This window comes from Capra hircus, chromosome 19 (genome assembly GCF_001704415.2).
Source record: "Capra hircus breed San Clemente chromosome 19, ASM170441v1, whole genome shotgun sequence".
Lineage (NCBI taxonomy): Eukaryota > Metazoa > Chordata > Mammalia > Artiodactyla > Bovidae > Capra > Capra hircus.
The window spans coordinates 25,898,665-25,926,453 of record NC_030826.1 but is presented as its reverse complement, the minus strand read 5'-3'; the positions used below and the strand labels follow the sequence as shown (position 1 = coordinate 25,926,453).

The window sequence follows — 27,789 nt, the reverse complement described above, 5'->3', positions numbered from 1 at the left end:
GGCTCTTCCTCCTCTTCCCTGAAAAACCAGAACTCATGCCTCTGTGACTGGGTCCCTATACTTCATTCTTTTCTCAGCAGAAACCTCCTGGCATTGCTCATTTACCTGGCAGCTGCCCCTTACCCTCTGGAGCTCCTGAAGGCAAAATGCCTGGTTAACTTTTGCAGCCCTCCAACCTTACACCTAGGTTCTGATGGAACGTTATTTTTGGGGGGCAAGAAGCCACAGCTTACATTAGATTTAGGTTAAGAACCAATGTTCCTACTTTACCAGGAACCATAAGATACTATAAGGTACAAAGAAAATAAATCTTTCCAAATCAGTGGCAAAGATATGACTAATATTAATATATTCTAAACAGCATTCTGTGAATAAGGGAAAGGAGACCCAAGAAAGAAGCCACACACAATATGTACTAGATTCACTTTTAATGGGTTTGAGTCATGTGCGAATGTTGATGCTTCTACAGACCCATGCCTGTGTAAGAAAAGAGTCTCAAAACACAACATAAATCTGAACTGAGCTTTTTCCTGAAAGTTATAATATTCTGATCAAATAAAACATAATAAAACTCTTGCTTCCCCACAGGTGCAGTGTTTCTTTATAGTCACAAGGAATGGTGTCTTAAATGCCTGGCCACAGGTTTCCTTGAGAGCTGAATTAAATGGATTTACGCATCACAGTATAAAATCAGTTCTTTCCACAGAGCACAAACTTGTCTCCTTTCTGGCATCTCTTTATTCCTAGCAGAGATGCAACATTAAGGAAAGGTTTCTACCAAGAACTGGGCGTTGGGCAGTTCTTCCCCTAGTAACTGGGATCTGTGCTGCCCTCCATGATTATTAGAAGCAGAAGACAAACATCGGAGACATGCAATCTGCTTAGTGCATCTATTAATGCACAAAGCTGCTCAAGGGAACTAGTGATTCACCCAGATACGGAATTCACAAGTTGGGAAAATAAAAAGGGGGCACACCATCAGAGATTTTAGGGATTGAAAAGAGCAGCTCAAGATGAGATTGCAACATCACTGTGAAACATTCAACTTTCTTAGAAAGTTTACAGTGTACTTATCTGTGCCCTGCAGCTAGGTATAAAGAGCCATGTATCTCTTTGTAGTAACATGGAGCAGGGATAGGCTTTTCCAAATCATTTAATCCCTGAGCAGCTACCTGAAAAGTTAACTTTTTAAAAAGCCTGATAAAAACTACTGTATCAAAACTCTACCAGAATGTTACAGTGATAAATATATCTTTGTACAGAAACACAGAAGCTATTTACATTTATTTAGAAGCTATTTACCCCTTACTCCTGCTCAGAAAAAATACATTTCCTGAAATAGTTCAGCAACTCTGAGGCCCACAAAAATGAGTAAAAGCTAAATTTTACTTGCTCTAGAGAATGCTGTGCTTAGTTAATTAGTTGTGCTTGATGCTTTATGATCCCATGGATTGTAACCTGCCAGGCTCCTCTGTCCATGGGGATTCTCTAGGCCAGAATACTGGAGTAGGTTGCCATGCCTTCCTCCAGGGGATCTTCTCAACCCAAGGGTCGAACCCAGGTCTCCGACATGGCAGGAAGATTCTTTACTGTCTGAGCCCCCATAATTTGCAACATTACAAGAAACATAATACATCACCCCACTCCCAATATTTTTTACCAGTGTGATGAATGTTTCATTAAAAATACAGTAATTTCTTTTACCAAGTCAGGCTACACCTCCTAGGACTCTTAAATAAGTGAGAAAAATACAGTTAAATTTTTTCCTGAAAAACTTTTCGGAAAGTCAGCACTGGTAAGAACAAGAAAAATCTAAGAATTTAGTAAGACAGGGTATTTAGGATCTGTCGAATCTTCTTTGGCCTTAACGTAACTATTTTTAACAGGAAGAATTCATATGTGCCCAGATATCTGGGAATACTGGCTAAAGTCTGACTGCTCAGACCCATAGCTGGTGCTGAGGCAAACCTGACACACACCACTGTGGACACATGAGGCCTGGGAGGGGGTGTTCCTATCCGCCAGGGTCTCACTGAACCAAAATGAAGACACCATCCATTATCTCTGTAGGATCTCTCAGGCCATTTAGGCCTCTGCTTAAAAGCTGTATGATTCACTGTATGTAATGACCAGAATACTACATATGTGCTGAGACCAATTAAGCACAATAAAAGGGCTAATTTTGGCATTTTCCAGGCCAAAGCATTCTCTGGGGAAAGTCTCAGGTTTGATTCCTGGGTTGGGAAGATCCCCTGGAGGAGGAAATGGCAACCCACTCCAGTATTCTTGCCTGGGAAATCCTATGGACAGAGGAGCCTGGAGGGCCACAGCACATGGAGCTGCAAAGAGTCAGACACGACTTAGCTATTAAACAATGACGATTTTCAAATTAAATAGTTAAGAAGGACTTTTGGTCTTTTCCCTTCTCAAAATATGAGAACAGGAAGTCTGTGGAGACCCTTTAATCCCCTCAGACAAATGTGGAAAATGAGTGTGAAAGAGGTGCCAGCATCCCCTGGTCCCTAAGAAGGAAAAAAGATCGTAGGAAATAAGATAAAAGAACATAAACACTAGATGAGGGGATGAGATGAGTCAAGGCTGCCCGGCTTCACCTCCACTTACCCCCAGAGGCCTGGCCAGAAGGGAAATGCCTTAAATTCAGCTCAGTCACTCCTTAGCTCATGGCTTTATGGCCCAGAGACAGAGAGAGAGAAGGCCATGCTGGAGGCCATCACACTACAACCTGAAATCAAACCTGAATGTTAACTGGAAGAACTGAGGCTGAAGCTCCAATACTTTGGCCAGCTGATGTGAAGAGCCGACTCATTGGAAAAGACCCTGATGCTGGGAAAGACTGAAGGCGGGAGGAGACGGGGACGACAGAGGATGAGATGGTTGGATGGCGTCACCGACTTGATGGCTGTGACTTGGAGCAAGCTCCGGGAGATGGTGAAGGACAGGGAGGCCTGCCGTGCTGCAATCCACGGGGCTGCAAAGGACTGGACGCGACTGAAAGGCAACAACACACTCAGCTTTCCCACTTCAGAGGATACAAACACCTTCACTCAGGAAGGTCCCCGGAGGCAGGGTGGGGACAGGCACTTAGCACTTCTTTGCTGTGAAACCTCCCTGCCCTGGGGAGGGAGGTTAGGTGCTCAGCACCTACAGAAGTTAATCTCTTCTGTTACAAAATTTCATGCAGGTAGATGTTCAGACAGATCCAAGGTCAAGAGCTCTGTGACCCCTTGTGGTCCCCCTTCCAGACCATCCCCCGCAGTCTCGAGGACTTGGGGGTTTTGCTGTACCCGATCCACGGTATATACATAAGCAGTAACACCAACCGAGCACCGTGGCGCCCAGTCCACTGCGGCTTATCACGGGCACGCACAGCTCTGGGTACTTTCTTTTCACTTGCTCTGAGCCTCATGACTCCGACCCTGTAAGTATCATCGCTCCCACTTGGCAGATCAGGAAACAGGCTCAGAAGTAAAGGAAGTCACCCAAAGTTGCCCACCAAGAACCCAAAGCATCATTTTGAAGTCTCCCAGGCCTCTACATGTCTATGCGGTTCAGTCTGAGGAGTTTATTCAAAGAGGCTCTCAAGCTCCTGGAGGCCAGGCATGACCCAGCCATAACCACTGTGGCCTCTGCAGGTGCCAACGTTTAGAAGTCGCAGCGAGGCCGTCTGCAGCCCGGCTCCTGGCACCAGGGCGGCTCAGTTCCTGGCAGTCCTCAGCTTCTTCCTGAAGAAGTCGGGGGCGGCCTCGTACAGCCACTCGGCATCCACAACGCACAGGTCACGCATGTAGCACTTGTTGGTGAAGAGCAGCTCCGTGTACACGACGCAGGCCGGCTTGCAGTGGAAGAGCACAGATGAGGGATGGATGGCCACCGGCTGGTGGGTGTCCGTGGTGGCATAGGACCCGTCCGGCTGCAGCTCAGCGGTGCTCATGAAGAGGCTGTGTGCCAGGCATCGGCGGATGTTCTCTGTGTCCCCTCGGGAGGACAGGATTGGCATGGACATCTGGTTCGGGAAGAAGTGAGACATGGAAAAGACCCCAGACGTGAGCACTGCGCAGCCACCCATGGTACATGGGGCCACACTGCCTACCGCGCAGCCTGGTACGAGGCCCACGGAGGAGGCTGGCGTCCGGGCTGGGCGCTGACCTCTGGGACAGCTGCCTCAGATGTCTGAGGTGAGTGCGGGTAGAGGAGCACCACGTCTACCCTCAGCAAAAGATGAGAAAACTCCCAAAGCCAAGCGACGGCCTAGCAGGAAAGCCATTCAAGTACAAGAAGGGCGGGAAAATGTATGCAACACAGACCACCACAGGCTGCTGTGAAGAGTTGTGTGCTCGGTCGCTGGGTCATGTGCGACTCTTGGTGGCCCCATAGACTGCAGCCCGCCAGGCTCCTCCGTCCATGGGCCTTTCCAGGCAAGAGTACTGGAGTGGGTTGCCATTTCCTTCTCCAGGGCATCTTCCCTAACCAGGGATTGAATCCGTGTCTCCTGTTTCAGCAGGTAGATTCTTTAGCACTGAGCCTCCTGGGAAGCCCGGAAAGAAGTTACTTCAGGGCTAACAATAGGCTGCTGGCACTGGACACGGGCCTGGGTAAGGGTGACAACTGTCTCCTAGGGTCACATGGATGGTCCGCACTGGGGGCTGACTCAGAAGAGGCCTTACACACAGAGACGCCTGGTCACCGCAGAGTTGTTCACGGCAGCAAAACGAGGACACTTAGTGCTCAACACGGGAGACTGCGAGCACAAACCACCCCACCTCTGAGGTAGAACACGGTGCCTCAGACAGTCACTGAATATAGAAACGTCCTCCAAGAGGGAATATAAGCTGACAGGAGGCTTTTTGGTGGATGGCTTGGCAATGTCTATCAAAATCTAAATTCCCCATCCAGAAGTTCATTCTCTGTGCACCAGAGCACAGATGTTTATGCAGGAGGATCATCACGCTGGCACAACCTATACGACCACCACTAGGGACTTGGTTAAAAAACTAGTGAGGACAGGAGCGAAATGCTACTAAGTCAATAAAAAGAACGACAGACATATACAGGCACTGAGAGACAGCCCAGATACAAAGTGAAATTCAAGGAGCATTCCAAGTGGAAAAAAACATACATCAAACTTGTTTAAAAAAGAAAACTTATATATCCACATATATGCGTAATATAGACAAATAAACAAAAACATACATACATAGAAAAAAATTCTAGAAGGATCTACACTGGACTACTGCTTATCTTTGGAGGGGTAAGATTAGAGAAACTTTTATACTTTCTACACAATATATCACTATTTTCTTATTTTAATTTTATTACTGGAGTATAATTTCTCTACAATGTTGTGTAGGTTTCTGCTGTATATATATCACTATTTGCTACACTCTATCAACTTGTAACAAGTATGCACCACTTCTGTAAACTGAAAAAGAATGATAGGTATTTCCACTAAAAATAAAAAACTTAGGAAGAATTCTAGTAACGTTGGAAAACACTGTTAAAGTTTATAAAAACTGGATATAAATCATAGATACAATGTATTAATAACTATCCATGTAAAAATATATTTAAAAGCAGAGCCACCAGGAAATGGACCAAACTGGTGAGAGGTGGAGTTGTGGGTAATTTTTACTTTCTTATTTAAAAATTTTCCTACAATGAGTGGTTTTTCTGCAATCACTACTAATAAGCAATTTGAGAATTTTCACCTAGAAAAAGGTGACAGCTTAGCCCCCCAAAGATCAGCAGGAAGAAAAATACCTTTATGCAGATGTCCCTCAGCTGTGCTCTGACTTCAGCTACTAGCATCATATTCTTGCTGTTGACAAAGTTCTCTTTGCACCATTCCTGAACAGGGAGAAAAAAAAGAGATGTCACAGTCCTCTCGCTTCTACAGAGATAAAAATAAAGCACAACTTTTATTATTTTTTTTTAATTAAAAAAATATTTAGTCATAACATGCAGCATTCGGGATCTTTGTTCTCTGACCACGAATTAACCGCCGGACCACCAGGGAAGTCCCAGCATAATTTCTAGAACATAGTTTGAATTCAGAGGGAAAACTGCAGTTGCCCAAAGTAAATACAAGAAAATATCTTTATATCAAAAAGCGTGAACCATATTGAAAACCATAATGGCAAAAGAATGATGACCTTCAGAATATATTAAAAAAAAAAACACTACCACCTACAAATCAGTCAGAAAATGATCAATAATCCAGTAGAGCCATAAAGGATATAGACAGATAACGCACAGGAGATTAACTACAAATGACAATAAACTTAAGCAAAGGTTCTTGGTCGCTTCAGGAATCAAGTCAGTACAGTTTCAAATAACTGAGATGCTATTTGATGCTTTCAAACTGCAGTGCTGGAGAAGACTCTTGACAGTCCCTTGGACTGCAAGACCAAACCAGTCAATCCTACAGGAAATCAACCCTGAATATTCACTGGAAGGACTCATGCTGGAGCTGAAACTCTGATACTTAAGCCAACTGATGCGAAGAGCTGACTCACTGGAAAAGACCCTGATGCTGGGAAAGTCTGAAGGCAGGAAGAGAACGGGGCAATAGAGGATGAGATGGTTGGATGGTATCACCAACTCGATGGACATGAGTTTGAGCAAACTCTGGGAGATGGTGAAGGACAGGGTAGCCTGCAATGCTGCAGTCCATGGGGTCGCAGAGTTGGACATGACTTAGCAATTGAACAACAACTACTTCATATCCATCAGCCTGGGAAAAATGCAAATCATTTCAGCTAAGTTGGAGAGGTGGGTGGAAATGGGAACTCTTCTGCACGACTCTGGGGAGGGCAAAGAGGTAAAGAGATGTTGACCCTGGGGAAGCTGGATGCAGCTGCTCCTAGACCAGCAGGTCCACTCCTGGGTGTCGACTTCCGAGAAACCCTCCCCTTTGTGCACAGGAGACCTGGAAGGGATGTGCACTGCGGTGCCAGAGGGAGAAATCAGCGGCAAAAGGGTAGTGTAAGGAAGCATGTATAGCATATGATGCCCGTGGACAGGAAGTGAAAGCACGATGTTGCCCAGGGAGGTCCAGACCCACTTCACGACAGTGGTTACAGGAGGCAGGGAGGACTACACGAAGAGCAGCTTGAGGCTCTTGCTGTGTCCACAGCATTTATCTCCTTAAAAATAAACTGACCTGGCCTCCCCTGGTGGCCCAGTGGCTAAGTCTCTGCACTTCCGCTGCAGGAGGCATGGGCTCCACCCCTGGTCAGGGAAGTTCCACATCACACAGAGTGGCCAAGAGCAAATAAACAAATACAGTGAGGCAGATGGAGCAAAATGTTTACAACTACTAAAGCTAGGTGGTGGCTGTTTTTTTTTTTTCTAAAGAGCTGACTGCATTAAAACACAAAGTTAAAGTGCCGGGGTCCAGCCCCGGTGGATCCAGGGTGATTCAAAGGTGGGGACGGAGTCGGCGTCCTTGGAAATAACTTATTTAATTACAGATAGAGAGGGATCAGAAAATTAGCAGAGAAAAAGAGGCTGAATAACTTGGTTTACATGGAATACCAATCACCACCTACGTAGGTCGCAGGCGTCTTCCCATTTTCCCAAAGGAGAGGAGGCACTGAGGCCCCCCTGGTCCGATCTTAGAAGCCCAGGCAAAATTAGCAGGCTTGGTGGGTACCCATGCACCAGATGGGAATTCAGCCAGAAAAACGGAGAGCAAGAAAGAAGCGACATGGGGGAATCAATCTTTCTGGAAACTGATCTGATTTCTTTATTTTGGGGTTTGCTTATATACCTTTTGTTACACATAGGGATGAATACAGAGTCACGCAGGGGTCAGCAGTCCTGACCTTTATCAAAATCAGGTTGCTTTACATTAAAAGAAAGATCTTAGGGGTTTTACATGATCTTCTGGCCATGAGGCCTGCTGACATTTTACGACCCTTTCTTTCTGATAACCAAAAAACTTATTCTTTCCAAGGGTGTTTTTTCTTAAACCAGGCACCACCCTCCAAATAAAGTTGCATTCCCATAGGGTGAGGGTGTAGTGAGTTATAATCAAGAAAGGAATTTATTTAACCCAAGGTTAACATGATTAATCTTAAAGGTTAATACTTATTTCTCCTATATGCTAGTTATATTCATTATAAGGGCAGGGAATATGGAGATTTAGCAGCAAACATCAGCCCAACAAATGAAAATCCTTTCACCAATGTTCCCCTTAAGATCTACTTAGTCTTAAGATAGTGATAAAGTTACATTTTTACATAGCAAGGACACAGTGATTTATAACAAAGTACAGTGATCTATTACAAAAGAGAAAATTCATTAACTGAAAAAGTCTAGTATTGCTAACCTTAAAAACTACTATATTTCCTTTTCTATATTCCAAATACATTGATTAATATATTCCCAGGTGCCTAAGGATATGGAGGCCTGGCGGCAATCATTGACTCAACAATGAGAAAAGCCCTATACTAATTAAGACTTTCCAAATACTCCAAGCTCTCTGTGCTGTTTATGGTTGAGAGGTAGTAAACAATCATGTGCTTAGTGGCAGGAATATGGATAATCCTGTCACACAAACTAGTTTGCCAGCAGAGAGGTTTGACCTGAGACACCCTTGTCACACCCAGGGCAGGGAATTACCAGCAATTATTGGCACAACAAATGAAAAGCCCTTCACCAATATAATTCCTAACCAACCCACTATACTAATAATTTCTAATTTCCCAAAAGAATCTGCCTTTAGTAAGTCTAAAACATCTCGTGCCTCTCAGGTTGGGAGGCTGTAAACAATCACATGTGGCTGGACGAACCTATACAACTGGGCTAGATAACCTTCAGAGGAGTTCGTAAGTTGAAACACTCTTGGCACACCCAGGAATTTTTATTGACTTGGAGCTGCACGTTTACTCCTTCTCCGAGAGAACCGGTGGGGAACAGGCCCCCATAAAGTCAGAGGTGTAGGCGAGAGCATGAAACAGTAAAGTAGATAGACTCTGGTTTTGGGGGTAGATGCTCGGGAACAGGGGGTTTCCTGAGGCTTGATCACGCCTTTGTGTATGCCAAGCCTCCTTCCTCATGACCTTTGCCATGGGTGGAGTTCCTCACGGTGGCTCTTGGCATCAAAGCATGCATGCTATGGCACAAATATTGATTCTTTTTGGAAGGGCAGCCACTCGGCAGGCGGGATCTTTGTTCCCTGACTAAGGATTGAACCCAGGCCACGGCAAGTGAAGGCCTGGAATCCTAACCACTAGGCCAAAAGGGAACAATTTATTTTTAAAATTGTATTGATAAATGAAGGAAGGTATTGTCATTTTCCATCTTGGTCCCGGGAATGGAAATGTCACACAAGCAAAAGCTGCTATGAAGAAAGTTAGGGGCAGGTGGGGAAACAAACCACCTTATAGCCAAGAAATTGGGTCACCAGGTATTAATACTTCACCTGCCCACGTTAAGTATGAGGGAAACACAAGCAGAGAGAAAGGCTGAAACTGTGTCTTCCCTAGTAGCATCTCTGGGTGCAGACATCTCTGGAATGACATCCAGCATTCTGTGTAGCTCTTCAGAAGGTGCAGCCAAAAAGGGAAGTGTCCTGAAACACAGGACCAAAGGGAGGCCCTGTTTGAGAAGAGGAAGAGGACAAGGCCTACCTTGTTCCCGCCGGTGTTCTTGAAGGTCCGGTAGACATTGAGCAGGGTGAGGTGATCGCCCTCGCTGGACACAAACTTCTTCCGCACACTCTGCACTTCATCGCGCCGGGAGAGAGGGTTGTAGAGAATGCTGTCCACAGACAGCAGGGCGACAATGGTCAGTATCTCCTCCGTGCAGTGGAATTTGGGGGATAGGAGGATGGTCTGCAAACCACAATGAAACACTGCGTGAGTCCAGTTTTTTCCTGGCTTCTGAATTCCATATATTGCTTCTGCAGCTTCCCTTGAAAGGCGTGAAGGGGCAGGTGTTTCTAAAACCATGACAATATAAGTTATGCTCTTTTATATATTTATTTGTATATTATTTTACTTTCTGTAGAATAGATAGCTTTCTTGTATGATCCCATATGGGTAGGGCTCATGACTTCATTGGTGGAGGAAATGGCAACCCACTCCAGTATTCTTGTCTGGAAAATTCCATGGACAGAGAAGCCTGTGGGTTACAGTCCAGGGGGTCGCTGAGAGTCGGTCATGACTGAGCATGCACACACACATGACTTAATATGAACTTGAATTACACAGAACGTAAGTCGAGGTTCAACACAAAGCAGGCGTTGATAATTGTTAAAGGTGAAGATGAATCTAGAAGCACTGGGCTGAGGAGTCCCCTGTGGGATGGCTGATCTGTAAGGTACAGGGAGGGGACTAAGAAGAGGGTGGCACTTACTTTGGCAAATTTGGGTTCTAGTGGGAAAGCCGCCATCTTTCTTCCCATTGGCGTTAGGGTGAGCTGGCCATCCCTGTGTTCAAGGGCACCGAGCAGCTCCAGCTGGGCGATGGCTGCCTGGATGTGATCTGGAGAGAGAGAGACATGAAAAGGAGTCGAACACTCAAAACAGGATGGAGCTGCAGCTGCTTCATCACATCAGCGCATTTCTGACAAGCCTAAGTCAAACCACAGTACAGATCACAACCACACTGTCCCCATGAGGTACTTTTCAAAGCTATTCATGACATCACTGTCTTCAGCTCATCTCTTCATTTTTTAAATTTTCTAAAAATAATTTTCCTTATTTTTGGCTGTGTTGGGTCTTCACTGCTGCATGGGGCTTTTCCCTTACTGCAGCAAGCAGGCTTTTCTGTACTGTGTGGGCTTCTCATTGCGGTGGCTTCTCTTGTTGTGGAGCACAGGCTCGATAGCTGTGGTGCACGGGCTTAATTGCTCTGTGGCCTGTGGGATCTTCCTGGACCAGGGATCCAACCTGTGTCTCTTGCATTGGCAGGCAGATTCTTTACCACTGAGCCACAAGAGAAACCCTCAATTCTCTTTTTAAATAGTGGCCTGCAATTTGGCGATATGTATGCAAATCTGAAGCCCAGCAAACTTACACTTCTGAATTTCACACTCATTTACCTGAACCTCGTACAGAGACCTGTGCCTCCAGATGGACATACACAACGATGGAAACACCAGGGGCCTCAGGAGCCCCTGGAGAGAAGGACACTATTTACTCTTTAATTCCTTTTAAATTTGAACTATGTAAATGTATTACCTATTAAGCATAAAGATGCATGTCTAAGGATGCAATAAATATACATGTACAGAGAAAAACTGATCTATAAAATATATTAGGTGAAAAAAGCAATGTGCCAATGTCTACCAGGAGGATAAATGCATCTTGGCTTATTCATAGAATGGAATAGTATTTAAGTGATGAAAATACATCAAATGTAAACCTTACAAAACATGACAGATGAATAGGAAGGTCACCAGAAAATCGAGACATAAACACACCAACTGAAACCATGCTTGTGCATGGAACAGATATTCAGGAAAAGCAAGGGATTCACAGATCAAACCTGGCTGGTGGCTGACCTTGAGGGAGGAGTGGGAAGGAGGTGAGGGGCGGGGGACTGGGAATGGCGGTCGCAGGGCTTGTGGCCCCGGTAATGGGCACACAGGTGTGGCTTCACTACTTCTACCTGACACGTATGTTCCTCCTTTTATTTGGTGGGGGTGGGGGGTGTTGCGTGGCATGCAGGATCTTAGTTCCCTGACCAGGGATTAAACCTGTGACCCCGGCACTGGGAGCTCAGAGTCTTAACCACTGGACCACCAGGGAAGTCCCTGTTCCTCCTTTATATGTAGGAATTTAGTAACTGATGGAAAAAAAAGTATAGAACGGACTGAAATGGGTGTCGCTATTTATGTTTTGAAAAGGAGACAGTACGTACTTAACCACACAGATTTTCTCTAGGAGACACTAGGAAATGGCCACAGTTGGGGCTGTGGGGAGGGAAACTAAGAACTTGATGACTGTGGAGGCTCTTGTCTATTATCCGCTGTCTACTTTTTTTTAACCAATTGCACTTCTTCACTTTAAAAAAAGAGAAAATGGTATGTATTGAAGGGATGCTGAGGGCTAAGCTACCATGACAAAGAATCCCAACTATTTTTTCTTCCTCCATGGAGAGATTCCCAGTGAAGGGCAGAGACCCATCAAATTCCAGCTGAAAGCAAAGAAACACAATCTGTTCAGTCCCTTTGCAAAAGTCCAAGTTCACTGGGGCTGCAGTAACCCGTGGACCCCCCTCGACTACCTTCTTTGGTTCCTGTGACCACAGAACCCACCCGAGATGGTGCCGACACGAAGCCCCTGATTCTGCACCAACGTCGTGTGAATAGCACTGGGTCTCTTGCTTAATTTTGAGACTCTTCTCTGGGAGTTAAGGCTGTTATTCCCCTCAGTCATAATAAACAACAGGACACCAGGGGCTTCCCTGATGGCTCAGTGGTTAAGAACCCACCTGCCAATGCAGGAGACATGGGTTCAATCCCTGCTCTGGAAGATCCCACATGCCACACAGCAACTAAGTCCATGCGCCACAACTTCTGAGCCTGTGCTCGATGGCCTAGGAGATGCAACTACTGAGCCCTTGCGCCCTATAGACTGTGCTCTGCAACAAGAGAAGCCGCTGCAATGAGAAAACCAACCACTGCAACCAGAGTAGCCCCTCCTCGCCGCAACTAGAGAAAAGCCTGCGCAGCAACAAAGATCCAGCATGGCCAAAAATAAATAAATACATAGGAATAATAAAGGAGAGTGCCAGGAGGCCTGCTGTGTGGAGCCCACTGGCAGTCCCTTTCTGTGTGCCCACCTTCCCGAAGACTCCACTCACCTGGAGACGGCTTGGACATGAAGTCAAAGGTGAGCACGTTTGGGACTTTCATGGCGAGGAGCTGCAGCATCACGCTCGCCAGGTTACACCTGCAAGATGAAGACAGGTGGTTCACGAGGGCACCTGACCCCCTGGCCAGCAAGGCAGAGCCACCCACTAAGTAGCGTCAGTTGTAGGAGATACAGGCTGCAGGGACGGGACCTCGGGATGGATGGCAGGTGGGGAGCCCCACTGGCTACCTTTGGATCTCTGGCACCGTCATCTTCTCAAACTTCTCAAACTCATCCTCCGTGTAGAGCCGGTAACAGATACCGCTGTCCTCTCTGCCGGCCCGGCCCGTGCGCTGCCAGGCCTGGGTCTTTGATACCCGCTGCACAGCCAACACCTCCAGGCCACTGTCTGGTGGGAGAATGGCCAAGTCAGAGCTCTGCTCATCATGTGAACAAACTCCTTCTACAACGTAGACTATGAGGAGCATTCCTTGGGATACCCAGGATTCTTTCTGCAACACGAGTCCAGAAAAACTCAAGGCTACATTGGAAGTGGGCTTCCTTCGTGGCTCAGTGGTAAAGAATCCGCTTGCTAACGCAGGAGATGTGGGTTCAATCCTTGGGTCAGGAAGATCCCCTGGAGGAGGAAATGGCAACCCACTCCAGCATTCTTGCCTGGAGAATTCCATGGGCAGAGGAGCCTGGCAGGCTACAGTCCATGGTATTACAAAGAGCTGGCCACCACTTAGTGACTAAACAACAATAAATATGTCAGAAAGCACGTAACCAGACTGGTTTGTGGTAAAAAGAGACCTCGCCACGAACACTGTGAAATCTGTGACTACAGCATCAAAGGACCTTGAGCTTGGGGCAGTGGCCAAGGGAAGTAGATTTCAGAGTCCTTGGCTTAAGTCACAGTTGAAAACAACCCGCTGGGGCGGCCTAGGACTCAGGGGTCCTCCAAGAGGTGGCATTTTCAGTGCCAAAACCCAGACAGTTTCCAGCAAATCAGGATGGCTGGTTGCCGATTGATCATGACCCCAAAATGAAATGCCTCCATCCCTTGTGTGCTACATCCTCGCTCCTGCTCTACTGTAAAAGCGAGACAGTGTAATGTCACTACACCTAGGAGTAAACGAGACTGATTTTCTTGATAAACGTGCACGCTGTGCCAGTGTGGAGAACCAAGCCCTTTCACAAACATGGTCCCCAAGAAACACACGTGAAAGTCAGCATCCTTGAATGCTTAGCAGTTCATTTGAAGTGAACATCTGGGAGCTATCATGTCAGCTGCCTCAAATCCTCCATGGAATAAAGCAAGGTAGAAAACAGACCTGAATAAAAATGACTTCAAGCAAGCTGTGGACTGCACACTGTCGGGAAACAGCTGGTGCCTTGGCCCAGCTGGGGGTGGGGTCCTGCTTTCTTTCTGGGAGACTAAGGATTGAACCAGCTGTGCTCAGATATTCCCCAGGAAGCCTCTGATGTGGTATCAGGCTGTCCCTGGCCTGACAGCCACCATTCTCGCCCACCTTCTGATGGAGTTTCAGTCCCTCTGCCCAGGTCCTTGACCCTCTGTCCCCAGGTTTGCCACAGATGGGCTCTTCTTCCCTGCCTCACATGTCTTTGTGGCCCTGCCTGCTAGACGGGGTGCCTGGTATTCAGACATAAAATGCTCAGGTGGGGAACTGCGGGATCACGGGCCGCTCACTACACGGGGAAGAGACGCCAGGGGCCACAAGTTCTCACCAGGGTTATACTTCTTTGCTTTAACCATGCCCGTGTCAACTACATATTTTATTCCTGTAATGGTTATGGAGGTTTCAGCGATGTTGGTTGAAATGATCACTTTGCGATAACCCTAAAAGGAGGAAGAAAACCAAAAAGCCACATGACACACGTATGACGCAGAAGTTTGAAAACATATTCCTCATCGCTAACTGTCACAATTCACTCATGATCAAGAAGAGATGACTCCGCTATCTGGACAGTTATTAATACTGATGGCCGGGTCAGTATTGGGTTGGGGGGCTGGGTGTGTTTCAGTCTTAAAGGCTTATTTTGAGGTGATGAGGGGTGGTGGGATGGGCATTAGAGTCAGGAGGAAGTAGATGCGGCCTGGGATCCTGGCCCTGCCCGGTACCTACTGTGCCCCATGGGCATCTTATCACTTCACCCCTTGGGGCCTCAGGGTTTCTGAACTGGAATGGTGACCCGCCTTGTGGTTCTTGAGAGGATGAGGGACAGAGTGTCTGGTGTTGGCACAGTACTTGGCACAGCACCTGGCACAGCAGGGGTCCCGGGAAACTTATGGTGGACACGTGCTTGTTTACTGTGGACCCTGGGAGAGTCACTCAGGGAGCTTCCGGCTTCTGCTTGCATCTCTCCCTCATACCCAGACAGTCTCCCTGTTCCCACCATGGGAGAGCCATGTCTACAGCCCTGCATTACATGCTTGCGTCTTTCCAGCTCGTGAGAGAGATACCTGGGCACCCTGTCCACACATCTTATCTGGAGCCTGCTGACAGGGGCACAGGCCCACTGATGCATCCGTCTGGGTACCCAGAGATGGGGCTGGGCAGGAGACAGGGTGCACTCACCTTTGGGGCCCCCTGGAAGACGCGCAGCTGCTGGGCATAGGGCAGGGAGGCATAGAGCGGAAGGACCAGCATGGAGGGGCAGCCGTCTGGAAGGTGCTTGGCAATGTCCCGACAGGTCTTACTCATGGCTTCGATCTCCTCCTGCCCAGTGAGGAACACCAGGATGTCATGCGAGGAGGGGGCTTCCTACAGAGAAGGCAGAATGGGGTTACTGGGGTTACTGGGCCTTGACAGACGCACAGGTGCCACAGAACAGAACAATGATCGTTAATGAGGTTTTCCAGTTATTCTTAACTTTGGACCTGTAACTGAGCCTAGATACTGATGTTGCCCCTGGCCGGGGGGTGGGGGGCGTGTACTACACCAAATGCACAGCTGCATCTTATTCAAGTTAGCCAGCTATGTTTAAAAATGAATTAAGGGGGAAAAAAAGAGACATAATAAAAAACTAAGGGGATTTTGAAGGGAAATCACCAGATTGCTTTTTGCAACAAGAACAATGCCATGAAAAAGCACAACCACACAAGCAAATAAAATCTGCCTGGAGCTGCCTTCCTTTCATAATCATCTTGAAAGATGAAGCTGACAAAGGAGACAACTTAGAGAAACCCTGATCCATGAAAATGGCCAGAGGCTGGAAAAGGAGCCCTTATTGAATGAGGCCATCAATCACACTTTCATAAACCCCCAAAGCAACCAGAACTTGGGCAAGGGCTTGGTATCTCAGATTTAACTGGGTCCTTCACCTTGAGAAGGGAAGAACATCTAAGTGTTAAGTACATATACCCATTTGACCCAATCTTCTTTGAAGTCTGTTTAGATACATTAATTTGTAGAGTGCCTGTTTGGCAAAATAACTGAAAAGTGTTCAATAACGATCTGTATTTGTGAAGTTGCACAAGCTGCCCAGTCATGTCCGACTCCCTATATTTGTATGTATGTGTGCATATAATAAAGGCAGACACGGCTCAGACAGTAAAGAATCTGCCTGCAATGTGGGAGACCCGGGGTTTGATTTCTGGTTCAGGAAGATCCCTTGGAGCAGGAAATGGCAACCCACTCCAGTATTCTTGCCTGGAGAATTCCATGGACAGAGGAGCCTGGCAGGCTACAGTCCATGGGGTCACAAAGAATCGGACATGACTGAGTGACTAACACTATTTTTTCTTTCTGTATATATAATATGGCTATGTTTGCATACATGTAACTATGTATTTATGTGTGTGCATATACTTTTTAGCTCAGTGTTAAGAGGACAAACGTTCAGAGGTACGCACACATAGACAGGATAAAATCTAAAACAAAAGCTTCATCACTAGGAGGACTCATCAAAGCTATTATATGACTTGAGGGCACCACAGGTATCATTCATAAAACATCCTTATCTCAGGTTTGCTTCTGGCAGCTAAACAAGGCTGACTGGGACTTCCCTGATGGTCCTGTACTTAAGAACACACCTTTCAATGTAGGGGACATGAGTTTGATCCCTGGTTGGGGAACTAAGATTCCACGTGCTATGGGGCAACTAAGCCTGCAAGTGGCAACTACCAGCCTGTGTGCCACAACTAGAAAGTCTGTGCACGGTAACCACAGATGATGTGTGCCACAACTAAGACCTGAAGCAGCCAATCAAATAAATAAATATATTTTTTTAATAAAGTTGGCTTCTAGATATTTTCAGAAAGTTAATGGGAAGATAAAAACAGTCAATTATATACAAGTCAAACCAAAAAATGAGGTGACACACTCAAATTTTTAAATAAATGTTTACTAAAATGAAAAAACTGTTGAAATATTTCTCTAATACATTTTTTTTTATAAGAGAACTCTAAATTGCACCCCATTATTGGCTAATACACCAACTTTTTATTTTTCAGTGAGACAGAATATCACATGGAGTAAAAGGAGGCAGTGTTTCCTAAGACTCCTTTCTACTCAGTTCTACATGTGGTATCCTGGTTGCAACACAAAATGTGCTTCTTATGGAGGGTTCTGATCACATTATGTGCACGAGCCACTGCTCTAATACATGGAGGTTTTCCAGCTCAGCTGAAGAAACATGCTGGCCAGGGTTTAATTTTTTTTAGAGGAAAAGAGAGATACTATAAAAAAGTATAAAAATGGGGACATGGCAAGCAAATTCCTTATTCACCTAAAGAACACAGCTTACAAAGCAGTTTGGTTCGGCAGCTTCTCTTCTCAAGGCTGACTGTTCAAGGCCAAACAGGCCTTCCCAGGAATCCACTCCCTGCTGCCTACCTGGTGGATCTGGAATACAGAGACCAGGGCGGCATGCAGGTAATCGTGCTGGGGCTGCTTGGTGTAGAAAATCTGGATCGGGTGCTGCCGGCCCTCCAGGTAGAGAACAGGGGCTCCATTGAAATACTGGGAGAACAGGTCCACGTCCATCGTGGCTGACATCACAATCACCTGCCGGCGAGAAGGGCAAGGAGGATGGGAGAAAGGCTCAGGCCAGCCTTTCTGTGTCCTGCCAAGCCCTGAAGGCTGCTTGGGAGGCCACACTGCCCTCCCCCTGACCCCCCAGCACCTTTGCCCCAAGTCCCGAGGCAGAACGGCTGCACCCACTTTGAGAGGCAGCTTCCCCAGCTCCTTTCGCCTCTTCTGTGCAGCTTTCACCACCCCGAAGAGCACATCTGTGTGGATAGTCCGCTCGTGGGCTTCATCCAAAATGATGCAGCTGTACTTCCGGAGCAGGGAGTCCAAAATGGCCTCGCGCAAGAGCATGCCATCGGTCAGGAACTTGATCTTGGTGTCGTCTGAGGTGACATCGTCGAAGCGCACCGTGTAGCCAACCTTGCGCAGAGATACCAACCACTCATTCATCCAACAAACATGTCTGCTGCACCCAGTGTGCCCAGCACGGCGCCAGGCGCTGGTGTAGTGAACATGACCCACTCCAACCCTACCCTGCTCCCAGGAAAATGGACACGTGCCCTCAACTGCAATGAGGAGAAACTCTGCCAAGAATGTAACACTAGTTCCCTCCCCTCAGCCACTTCAAGCAAAGCAAGTGAGAAGATGCCCAAGATGTTTTTAAGTCAAATGCGTGAACACAAATCTGACTTATATACACTTCAGGAACTCATTCTCAATAACCACCTATATGCTACGAAAATGCTTACAAGTTTGTAGAAAGATGTACAGACAAGAGACCTAGCAAGTGTTACTGAAGCCTTAAAAGTGCTCAAGGAAAACAACGAATTTATCCTACTTGCCTACAGACTTTGAAAGCAAAGCAAATAGGACTGACAGACCCTCTGACCTCTAAGGAACTAATAAAGAACTCTGAGTCTGAAACAACTGTGGCAAGAAAGAAATGCGGAAAAGAAAGAAAGAAAGAAGCTTGAGATGTATAAGTCTTGTAATAGTCTTGTTTAGAAAAATAAAAAAGTCAGGGAGGTTGTGGGGGAGTGGGGGAGTGAGGTGTAGGGGACCAAGAACTGTTAGTGAAAAAGAAGTTAGGTACCAGCTTCCCAAGTTCTGTTCTCTTCTCATCAGAGACTCTGGTAGCCAGAGAGATGGCAGCCACTCGGCGAGGCTGGGTCACAGCAATGATGGCCTGGCGGCCAATCCCCCCTTCGTATAGGTACTGAGGGATCTGTGTTGTCTTCCCTGAGCCTGTTTCTCCTGGGAAAGAAAACAAGTCTCATTTAAACCTGAGCAGAAACAAACTTAATCAAAAAAACCCAAAAAACCAACAAATCAAAGTCAGAAGGAAAAGGCATAAGAAAAATACTCGAGGGACTTCCCTAGCAGTCCCAATGCAGGGGCCTTGGGTTCAATCCCTGGTCAGGGAACTAGATCCTGCATGCCGCAACTACAGACCCCTATGCTGCAACAAAGACCTGGCACAGCAAAATAAAATAAATAAATATTAAAGAAAAGAAAGAAAATAAGTTGATAAAAGTCATGGGAATATGTGCACCCATGAATTCTGCTAGTGGAGTGTTAACTGGAATTGCTTCTCAGAAGGTCAAACTACAGTAGGAAAATCTTTAAAATGTTTATATCCTTGACCCACAATTTCACTTGCAGGAACTGACTCTAAGGAAATAATGATGTGCATAAAGAATCAGCTTCAAATTTTATTCACCTTTGCTCTTGACAGTTAAATTTGGAAACAATGTAAATGGTTAGCAATAGTAACTGGTACAGTAAAGACATACAGTGAAATACAGCTGTTATATAAAAAGTCCTACTTTTCGAAGGGATAAATGAGATGTAAATGTGCTGACATGAAGAGACATCTGTTCCGACACTGCAACCATAGCGAACTCCTCACCCAGCCTGCCGCCTCCTTTCAAACCCTCTGCCTTTGCCCACTCGATTACGAAGTATCTGTTCCCACATTGCCTGCGTGACAAACTCCACAAGATGATTTAGACCTCAAACTTTCTCCCCAAGGGCTGCGCCCACCTCCTCTGTGTTCCTTAGTGCCTCGTTCATCTCTCCTCCATCACTGATCACTCTACACTGTGTGAGAGCATTGAGACGTTTCTGTTTGCCTCCAGCATCAGAAGTCCCGGGAGGATGGAAGCCTGTCTCTTTCATGTACCTGAGCACTACATACAGTAAGCACTCAACCTTATTACTACCCTCCCATGTTTCCTTCCCAGCACCCAACCAGAACAAAGAACTGTAAGCCTGGGCATCCCTCCCTCCACAACTACCACTGCCCACTCCGCCCCCCCACCCCCTACCAACTTCATTGAGTCCTTCAGGCCCATCATCCTTCCATTTTCTCCCCTATGGCTCATCCTTCCTGACCTGGACATGAATCATGGACAAAGAACTTGATTATCTTGCACTTCTCCTGCTGAGTTCATCAGGCAAAACCCAAACTTCGATCAAGGTTTCCCTACCCATCTCTTCTGCTCCTACACCAAGAAACTGAGCATTGGTGATTTCCCTGGTGGTCTGGTGGTTAGAAGAATCCACCTTCCAAGGCAGGGAATCCAAGTTCGATCCCTGGTGGAAGTAGGATCCTATATGCTTCGAAGTAACTAAGCCCAAGTGCCGCAACTAAGCCGGAGTTCTAGAGTCTGTTCTCTGCAACCAGAGAAGCCAGAGCACCCCAACCAAAAACCTCATGCAGCTAAAAAAAAAAAAATATATATATATATATATACATATATAATAATAAAGAAATTGAGCATCATTATAGTAAAATAACCCAACTGAGCCGACAACGACCTTAGTTTGCCATGGGGCCAAATGCACCTGGGTTCCAGCACCACGGCTGATCCTTGTTCTTGTTTTTGCAGCCCCTTTCCTCTGTCCCCATCTTCCCCAAGGACCCGTAAGTCCCATTCTCAGCAGAGCTCCCGCACCTACTTCACAGAAAAAGTGAAATCCTCAAAGACAGTCTCCCTCCATCTCCTCCTACAAGCTCTTCTACAGTCACCCCATTCTTACCACCTTCCTCCAGCCCCCTAACCTCTTGCATGGCCTTCCTTCTATTCCAGGCCACCGCTAGATCTAACCCTTGTTGCCAAGGGTCCCCTTTCCCCATGCCCTCCGTCTCTGCTGTTAGTGCCCACTTTCCATCTTCAGTCTCCCTCTCTACTGAGTTCTTTTCCTTAACCTATGAAGTGAAGTCGCTCAGTAGTGTCCGACTCTTTGTGACCCTGTGGACTGTAGCTCTCCAGGTTCCTCCGTCCATGGGATTCTCCAGGCAAGAATACTGGAGTGGGTTGCCACTTCCTTCTCCAGGGGATCTTCCCGACCCAGGGATCGAACCCAGGTCTCCCGCATTGCGGGCAGACGCTTTAACCTCTGAGCCACCAGGGAAGCCAACCTATGAAGACCTGCAAGTTCCACTAGGTCCCCCTGCTTCTTCTCGAAACAGAAGTCTGTTCTCACTGCCTTCGTGAGATCCTCACTTCCAGCCCAATGACAAATCAGCTCCCATCCCACAGCTCTGCCAAAACAGAGCTCACCTCCATCCCCAATCAATAACTCCCACCCAATCCAGTGGGCATTTTTGGGGTCCCTACTTACTGGACTTCATTTTTGCATTTGTTCACTCCCTTCTTACAACTCTGTTTCTTAGACTATCAGCTCTCCTGGATCTCCTTCCCTCTTTGGAGGCTCATCCTCTCCGTCCATCAGGGGCTCCTCTTACTTAAAACGTTGGGGATCAAGGCCCCTTGCAATCGGTTCCCGGCCCTCAACTCTGCCTCAATTAGTGCACCAGAAACTACTTCTTCCCTCAGACTGGACTGTCTCGTCTCCACTTCGTCTCTTATACCTCAGGCTCTCTCCTCTGTGTCCAACGCCTTTCTAGGTCCGCCCCCTCGCCGTCCTCTCCGTACCGGCTCAGATGCACTTTTCTAAATTCCAAGTCTCCGGTGCATCCCTCTACCCTTCTGGCCGAGAAGGCGAGTTTTTGCCTAACGCGTGGTCACTCGCCCGGACTGTGAGCACCTCCAGAAAGGGGGACTGTCCGAATCCCTTCCGAGGCCCCTCTCCTGGCCCCGAACAGAAATAGGCAGTCAGGTTTGTTGCAGAAACGGATGAAAGACGGTGAGAAGCACCTAAGAAAAGCTGTTCTCTCAAGAGAACGAACGGGGAGCGAAGAAGGACCTGCTGGCACGGTCACTCACCGATAAGGACGGCGCTGTCCAGGTTTCGGAGCTGGGCCAACAGCTGGCCTCGCGCCTGGAAGATGGGCAGATTCCGGCGCTGCTGCTCCACGGCCTCGGGGTAGGGGCTGGCCGAGGGCTGGGCCAGGGACGGCTGCTGCCTCCGGCCTCCACCTCCTCCGCCGCCGCCCGCTGCCAGCAGCATCACCGCACGCCTCCCGGGAGGGCAAGACCCGGCGCGGCTCGGAGGCCCGGCGCTCGGCCGGAATTTCTTGGCCGGCGGGAAGCCCGCCTCCTCGGGCATGTCGGGAGGGCACCGCGACGGGAGGCGCCGCGACGCGAGGCGCGAGGGCGGGAAGCTCCTGCGGCTGTCGGGAGCACACAGCTACTGCGCACCGCCCCTTCCCGCCACGTGCTAGCGGCTCCCAGCAACGCGGCTCACCTCACGGCCACCGGCAGCCTTTAAGGGGACTCCAACTCCCAGCATGCACTTGAGAGCGTGGCGAGGCTTTCACTTCCTGAGGGCGGGGAGAGCAGGGTCTGAGGTCCAACGAGAAAAAGATCCGTAGCCACAACAGTGAAAGACGGTGTGTACGGTTCCGTGGAACCTTAACTGCATAGCAACCACGGGATTCTTGTCCTTGTTTTGTTGTCCTGCTAACACTATTTCTTTCCAGTAAACACAAGTTTCCTTTATCTCTGCCACAATAATACTCGCTCTTCAAGAAAGTGTTTAAGTTTGTAAAATTAATGAGGATTACACAAGTGAAAGTCGTTCAGTTGTGTCTGACTCTTTGCAATCCTATGGACTATACTGCTTTTCATAGAATTCTCTAGGGCAGAATGCTGGAGTGGGTAGCCTTTCCCTTCTCCAGGGGATCCTCCCAACCCAGGGATCGAACCCAAATCTCCCTCATCTCAGGCGGATTTTTTATCAGCTGGGCCACAAGGGAAGCCCAAGAGTACTGGAGTGGGTATTCTATCCCTTATCCAGCGGATGGTCCCAACCCAGTTATCCAACCGGGGTCTCCTGCATTGCAGGAGGCTTCTTTTCCAACTGATCTATCAGGGAAGCCCTGTGAGGAACACACAAGTATTTGCATTATTTAGTCCTCCAAACAAATGATGTTATATACTAGATACTAATGTCATCCCCATTTTACAGATGAAGAAACAGGCTCTGAGATGACTCAGATGTCACAGTAACTGAAGGTTGAAAAGGTTACTTGTGATCATCTTGTGTTACAGAAAAAGAAGGAAATGCATGATACATTCTAGGACAATCATACATTCTCCTCAGGAAGTAGCTATTCCAATGGAGGTGATCTGCTCCTGTAGTACAGGGGAAGTGGAAGTCTGATGGAACTAAAATTGTCTTTTACCCTTCCTTTCCCTGACTATTCCTGCCGGGAATAGACTATTCCCTGACTAGTTCCCTGACTGTTCCTCTCAAGTTCTTTACAGGACTCCCAGTCTCATCATACACATGACAATCAATGAAAAGATTTAGAATTCCAGCGGGAAATAGGATATAATTAGTTCCTCCTTCCCCTCCTAAATTCAGATCTCTAGAGGATTTGCTAATTCGCCACAGAAAGACTGGCAAGTAGCTGTTTGTGTACAGGAAAAGCAATTTCCAGAGATTCATGGGAAGTTTCAACTCACTTTAAAGACATCAGACACCTTCTAAAGTTCATTTCCATGAGACTTTCCCTGTTTGTGAACCTGTTAAAAATTCTCCTTCCCCTTTCCTCCAGATCAGAAGTAATTTTCCTCTAGTTGTTGATGGTATAGTGACCAGGGGCTACTGAAATGTGTGTGTTGAACTAATAGCAGATATGTATTTAAGAATGTGTGTGTTCAGTTGCTCAGTCATATCTGACCCTTTGCGACCCCATGGACTATAGCCTGCCAGGCTCCTCTATCCATGGAATTCTCCAGTCAAGAATACTGGAGTGGGTTGCCATTTCCTTCTCCAGGGTCTCTTCCCGACCCAGGGATTGGATCTCTAGTGTCTCCTGCATTGGCAGGCAGATTCTTTATTACTAGCACCACCTGGGAAACCTGTATTTAGGGATAAATTGACTTTTAATTCCTTTCCCCTAAATATTAATCTAGAAAGTCAACCCAAAATTAAAAGGGAAATAACATCTTAGTCTTTCCAGGTTGCTATTATAGAATACCACAGACTGGGTGGCTTATAAATAACAGAAATTTATTGCTCACAGCTCTGTAGGTGCCAGCCTGGTTGCCTTCTGGTGAGGGCCATTTCCTGGCTCACTGATGCTACTTTATATATAATATATGGCTGCCTCAGGTCTTAGTTGTGGCATGTGGGATCTTTTGTTGCTGTGCGTGGACTCTCTAGTTGTGGTGTGTGCTCAATAGTTGTGGCACGTGGGCTAAGTTGCTCTGTGGCATGTAGGCATTTAGTTCCCCCACTGGGAATCCAACCCCCAGAGTCTTAACCACTGGACCACCAGGGAAGTCCTGCTGACACCCTTCCGCTATGTCCTTACTTGATGGAAGGGGCTTGGAATCTCTCAGAGCTATTTTGTAAAGAATTAATCTCACTCATGAGGCTTCCACTTTGTGGCTGAAGCACCTCCCAAAGGTCCCACTTCCTAATACCATCACATCAGTCATGAGGATTGCAGCATGACTTTTTCAGGGACATAAATATTCAGACAATAGTGATATCTAAATGGTCATCTGAGTTAAATTCACCCATTCGAGTCCATTTTAGTTTGCTGATTCTTAAAATGTTGACGTTCACTCTTGCCATCTCCTGTTTAATCACTTCCAAATGCCTTGATTCATGGACTTAACATTCCAGGTTCCTATGCAATATTGCTCTTTACAGCATTAGACCTTGCTTCCATCACCAGTCACACCCACAAATGGGTGTTGTTTTTGCTTTGGCTCTATCTCTTCATTCTTTCTGGAGTTATTTCTCCACTGATCTCCAGTAGCATATTGGGCACCTACCGACCTGGGGAGTTAATCTTTCAGTGTCCTATCTTTTTGCCTTTTCATATATTCATGGGGTTCTGGAGGCAAGAATATTGAAGTGGTTTGCCATTCCCTTCTCCAGTGGACCACATTTTGTCAGAACTCTCCACCATGACCCATCCATCTTGGGTGGTCCTACACGGCATGGCTCATAGTTACACTGAGTTAGACAAGGCTGTGGTCCATGTGATTAGATTGGTTAGCCATCATAGTCAACAAAAGAGTCCGAAATGCAGTACCTGGATGCAGTCTCAAAAACGACAGAATGATCTCTGTTCAGTTCCAAGGCAAACCATTCAATATCAAGGTAATCTAAGTCTATGCCCCGACCAGTAATGCTGAAGAAGCTGAAGTTGAACGGTTCTGTGAAGACCTACAAGACCTTCCAGAATTAACACCCAAAAAAGATGTCCTTTTCATTATAGGGGACTGGAATGCAAAAGTAGGAAGTCAAGAAACACCTGGAGTAGCTGGCAAGTTTGGCCTTGGAGTACAGAATGAAGCAGGGCAAAGGCTAATAGAGTTCTGCCAAGAGAACGCACTGGTCATAGCAAACACCCTCTTCCAAAAACACAAGAGAAGACTCTATATTGGACATCACCAGATGGTCAGCATTGAAATCAGATTGATTATATTCTTTGCAGCCCAAAATGGAGCTCTATACAGTCAGCAGAAACAAGAAGGGGAGCTGACTGTGGCTCAGATCATGAACTCATTGCCAAATTCAGACTTAAACTGAAGAAAGTAGGGAAAACCACTAGATCATTTGGGTATGACCTAAATCAAATCCCTAACGATTATACAGTGGAAGTGAGAAATAGATTTAAGGGACTATTTTGATAGAGTACCTGATGAACTATGGATGGAGGTTCGTGACATTTTACAGGAGACGGAGCAAGACCATCTCCAAGAAAAAGAAATGCAAAAAAGCAAAGTGGCTGACTGAGAGGCCTTACAAATAGCTGTGAAAAGAAGAGAAGCGAAAAGCAAAGGAGACAAGGAAAGATATACCCATTTGAGTGCAGAGTTCCAAAGAATAGCAAGGAGAGATAAGAAAGCCTTCCTCAGTGATCAATGCAAAGATATAGAAGCAAACAATAGAATGGGAAAGACTAGAGATCCCTTCAAGAAAATTAGAGATAACAAGGGAATGTTTCATGCAAACATGGGCTCCATAAAGGACAGAAATGGTATGGACCTAACAGAAGCAGAAGATATTAAGAAGAGGTGGCAAGAACACACAGAAGAACTGTACAAAAAAGATCTTCATGACCCAGATAATCACGATGGTGTGATCACTGACCTAGAGCCAGACATCCTGGCATGCAAAGTCAAGTGGGCCTTAAGAAGCTTCACTACGAACAAAGCCAGTGGAGGTGATAGAATTCCAGTTGAGCTATTTCAAATCCTAAAAGATGATGCGGTGAAAGTGCTGCACTCGATATGCCAGCAAATTTGGAAAACTCAGCAGTGGCCACAGGACGGGAAAAGGTCAGTTTTCATACCAATCCCTAAGAAAGACAATGCCAAAGAATGCTCAAACTACCACACAATTGCACTCATCTCACATGCTACCAAAGTAATGCTCAACATTCTCCAGGCCAGGCTTCAACAATACATGAACTGTGAACTTTCAGGTGTTCAAGCTGGTTTTAGAAAAGGCAGAGGAATCAGAGATCAAATTGCCCACATCTGCTGGATCATTGAAAAAGCAAGAGAGTTCCAGAAAAACATCTATTTCTGCTTTATTGACTATGCCAAAGCCTTTGACTGTGTGGATCACAATAAACTGTGGAAAATTCTTCAAGAGATGGGAATACCAGACCACCTGACCTGCCTCTTGAGAAATGCTGGTCAGGAAAGCAATGGTTAGAACTGGACATGGAACAACAGACTGCTTCCAAATAGGAAGAGGAGTACGTCAAGGCTGTATATTGTCACCCTGCTTTTTAACTTCAATCAAGATTGCCGGGAGAAATATCAATAACCTCAGATATACAGATGACCACACCCTTATGGCAGAAAGTGAAGAGGAACTAAAAAGCCTCTTGATGAAAGTGAAAGTGGAGAGTGAAAAAGTTGGCCTAAAGCTCAACATTCAGGAAACGAACATCATGGCATCTGGTCCCATCACTTCATGGGAAATAGATGGGGAAACAGTGGAAACAGTGTCAGACTTTATTTTTTTGGGCTCCAAAATCACTGCAGATGGTGACTGCAGCCATGAAATTAAAAGACGCTTACTCCTTGGAAGAAAAGTTATGACCAACCTAGATAGCATATTCAAAAGCAGAGACATTACTTTGCTGACTAAGGTCCGTCTAGTCAAGGCTATTGTTTTTCCTGTGGTCATGAATGGATGTGAGTTGGACTGTGAAGAAGGCTGAGCGCTGAATTGATGCTTTTGAACTGTGGTGTTGGAGAAGACTCTCGAGAGTCCCTTGGACTGCAAGGAGATCCAACCAATCCATTCTGAAGGAGATCAGTCCTGGGATTTCTTTGGAAGGAATGATGCTAAAGCTGAAGCTCCAGTACTTTGGCCACCTCATGCGAAGAATTGACTCATTGGAAAAGACTCTGATGCTGGGAGGGATTGGGAGCAGGAGAAGGGGACGACAGAGGATGAGATGGCTGGATGGCATCACGGACTCGATGGACATGAGTCTGAGTGAACTCTTGGGAGTTGGTGATGGACAGGGAGGCCTGGCGTGCTGCAGCCCATGGGGTTGCAAAGAGTCGGACACGAATG

The 27,789-nt window shown here is 46.6% G+C and overlaps 1 protein-coding gene across 1 annotated transcript; it reads right to left on the bottom strand.

The window, feature by feature from the left end:
• On the bottom strand, positions 412-22,540 carry DHX33 (DEAH-box helicase 33). The gene is made up of 12 exons (XM_005693437.3): positions 22,050-22,540; positions 18,911-19,071; positions 18,010-18,237; positions 17,683-17,853; positions 15,424-15,609; positions 14,573-14,684; positions 13,073-13,232; positions 12,834-12,922; positions 10,381-10,508; positions 9,654-9,857; positions 5,779-5,865; positions 412-4,024 (listed from the first exon to the last, which is right to left on the bottom strand). The coding sequence occupies exons 1-12, from the start codon at positions 22,330-22,332 to the stop codon at positions 3,716-3,718; spliced, it is 2,118 nt and encodes a 705-aa protein (XP_005693494.3). The 5' UTR covers positions 22,333-22,540; the 3' UTR covers positions 412-3,715.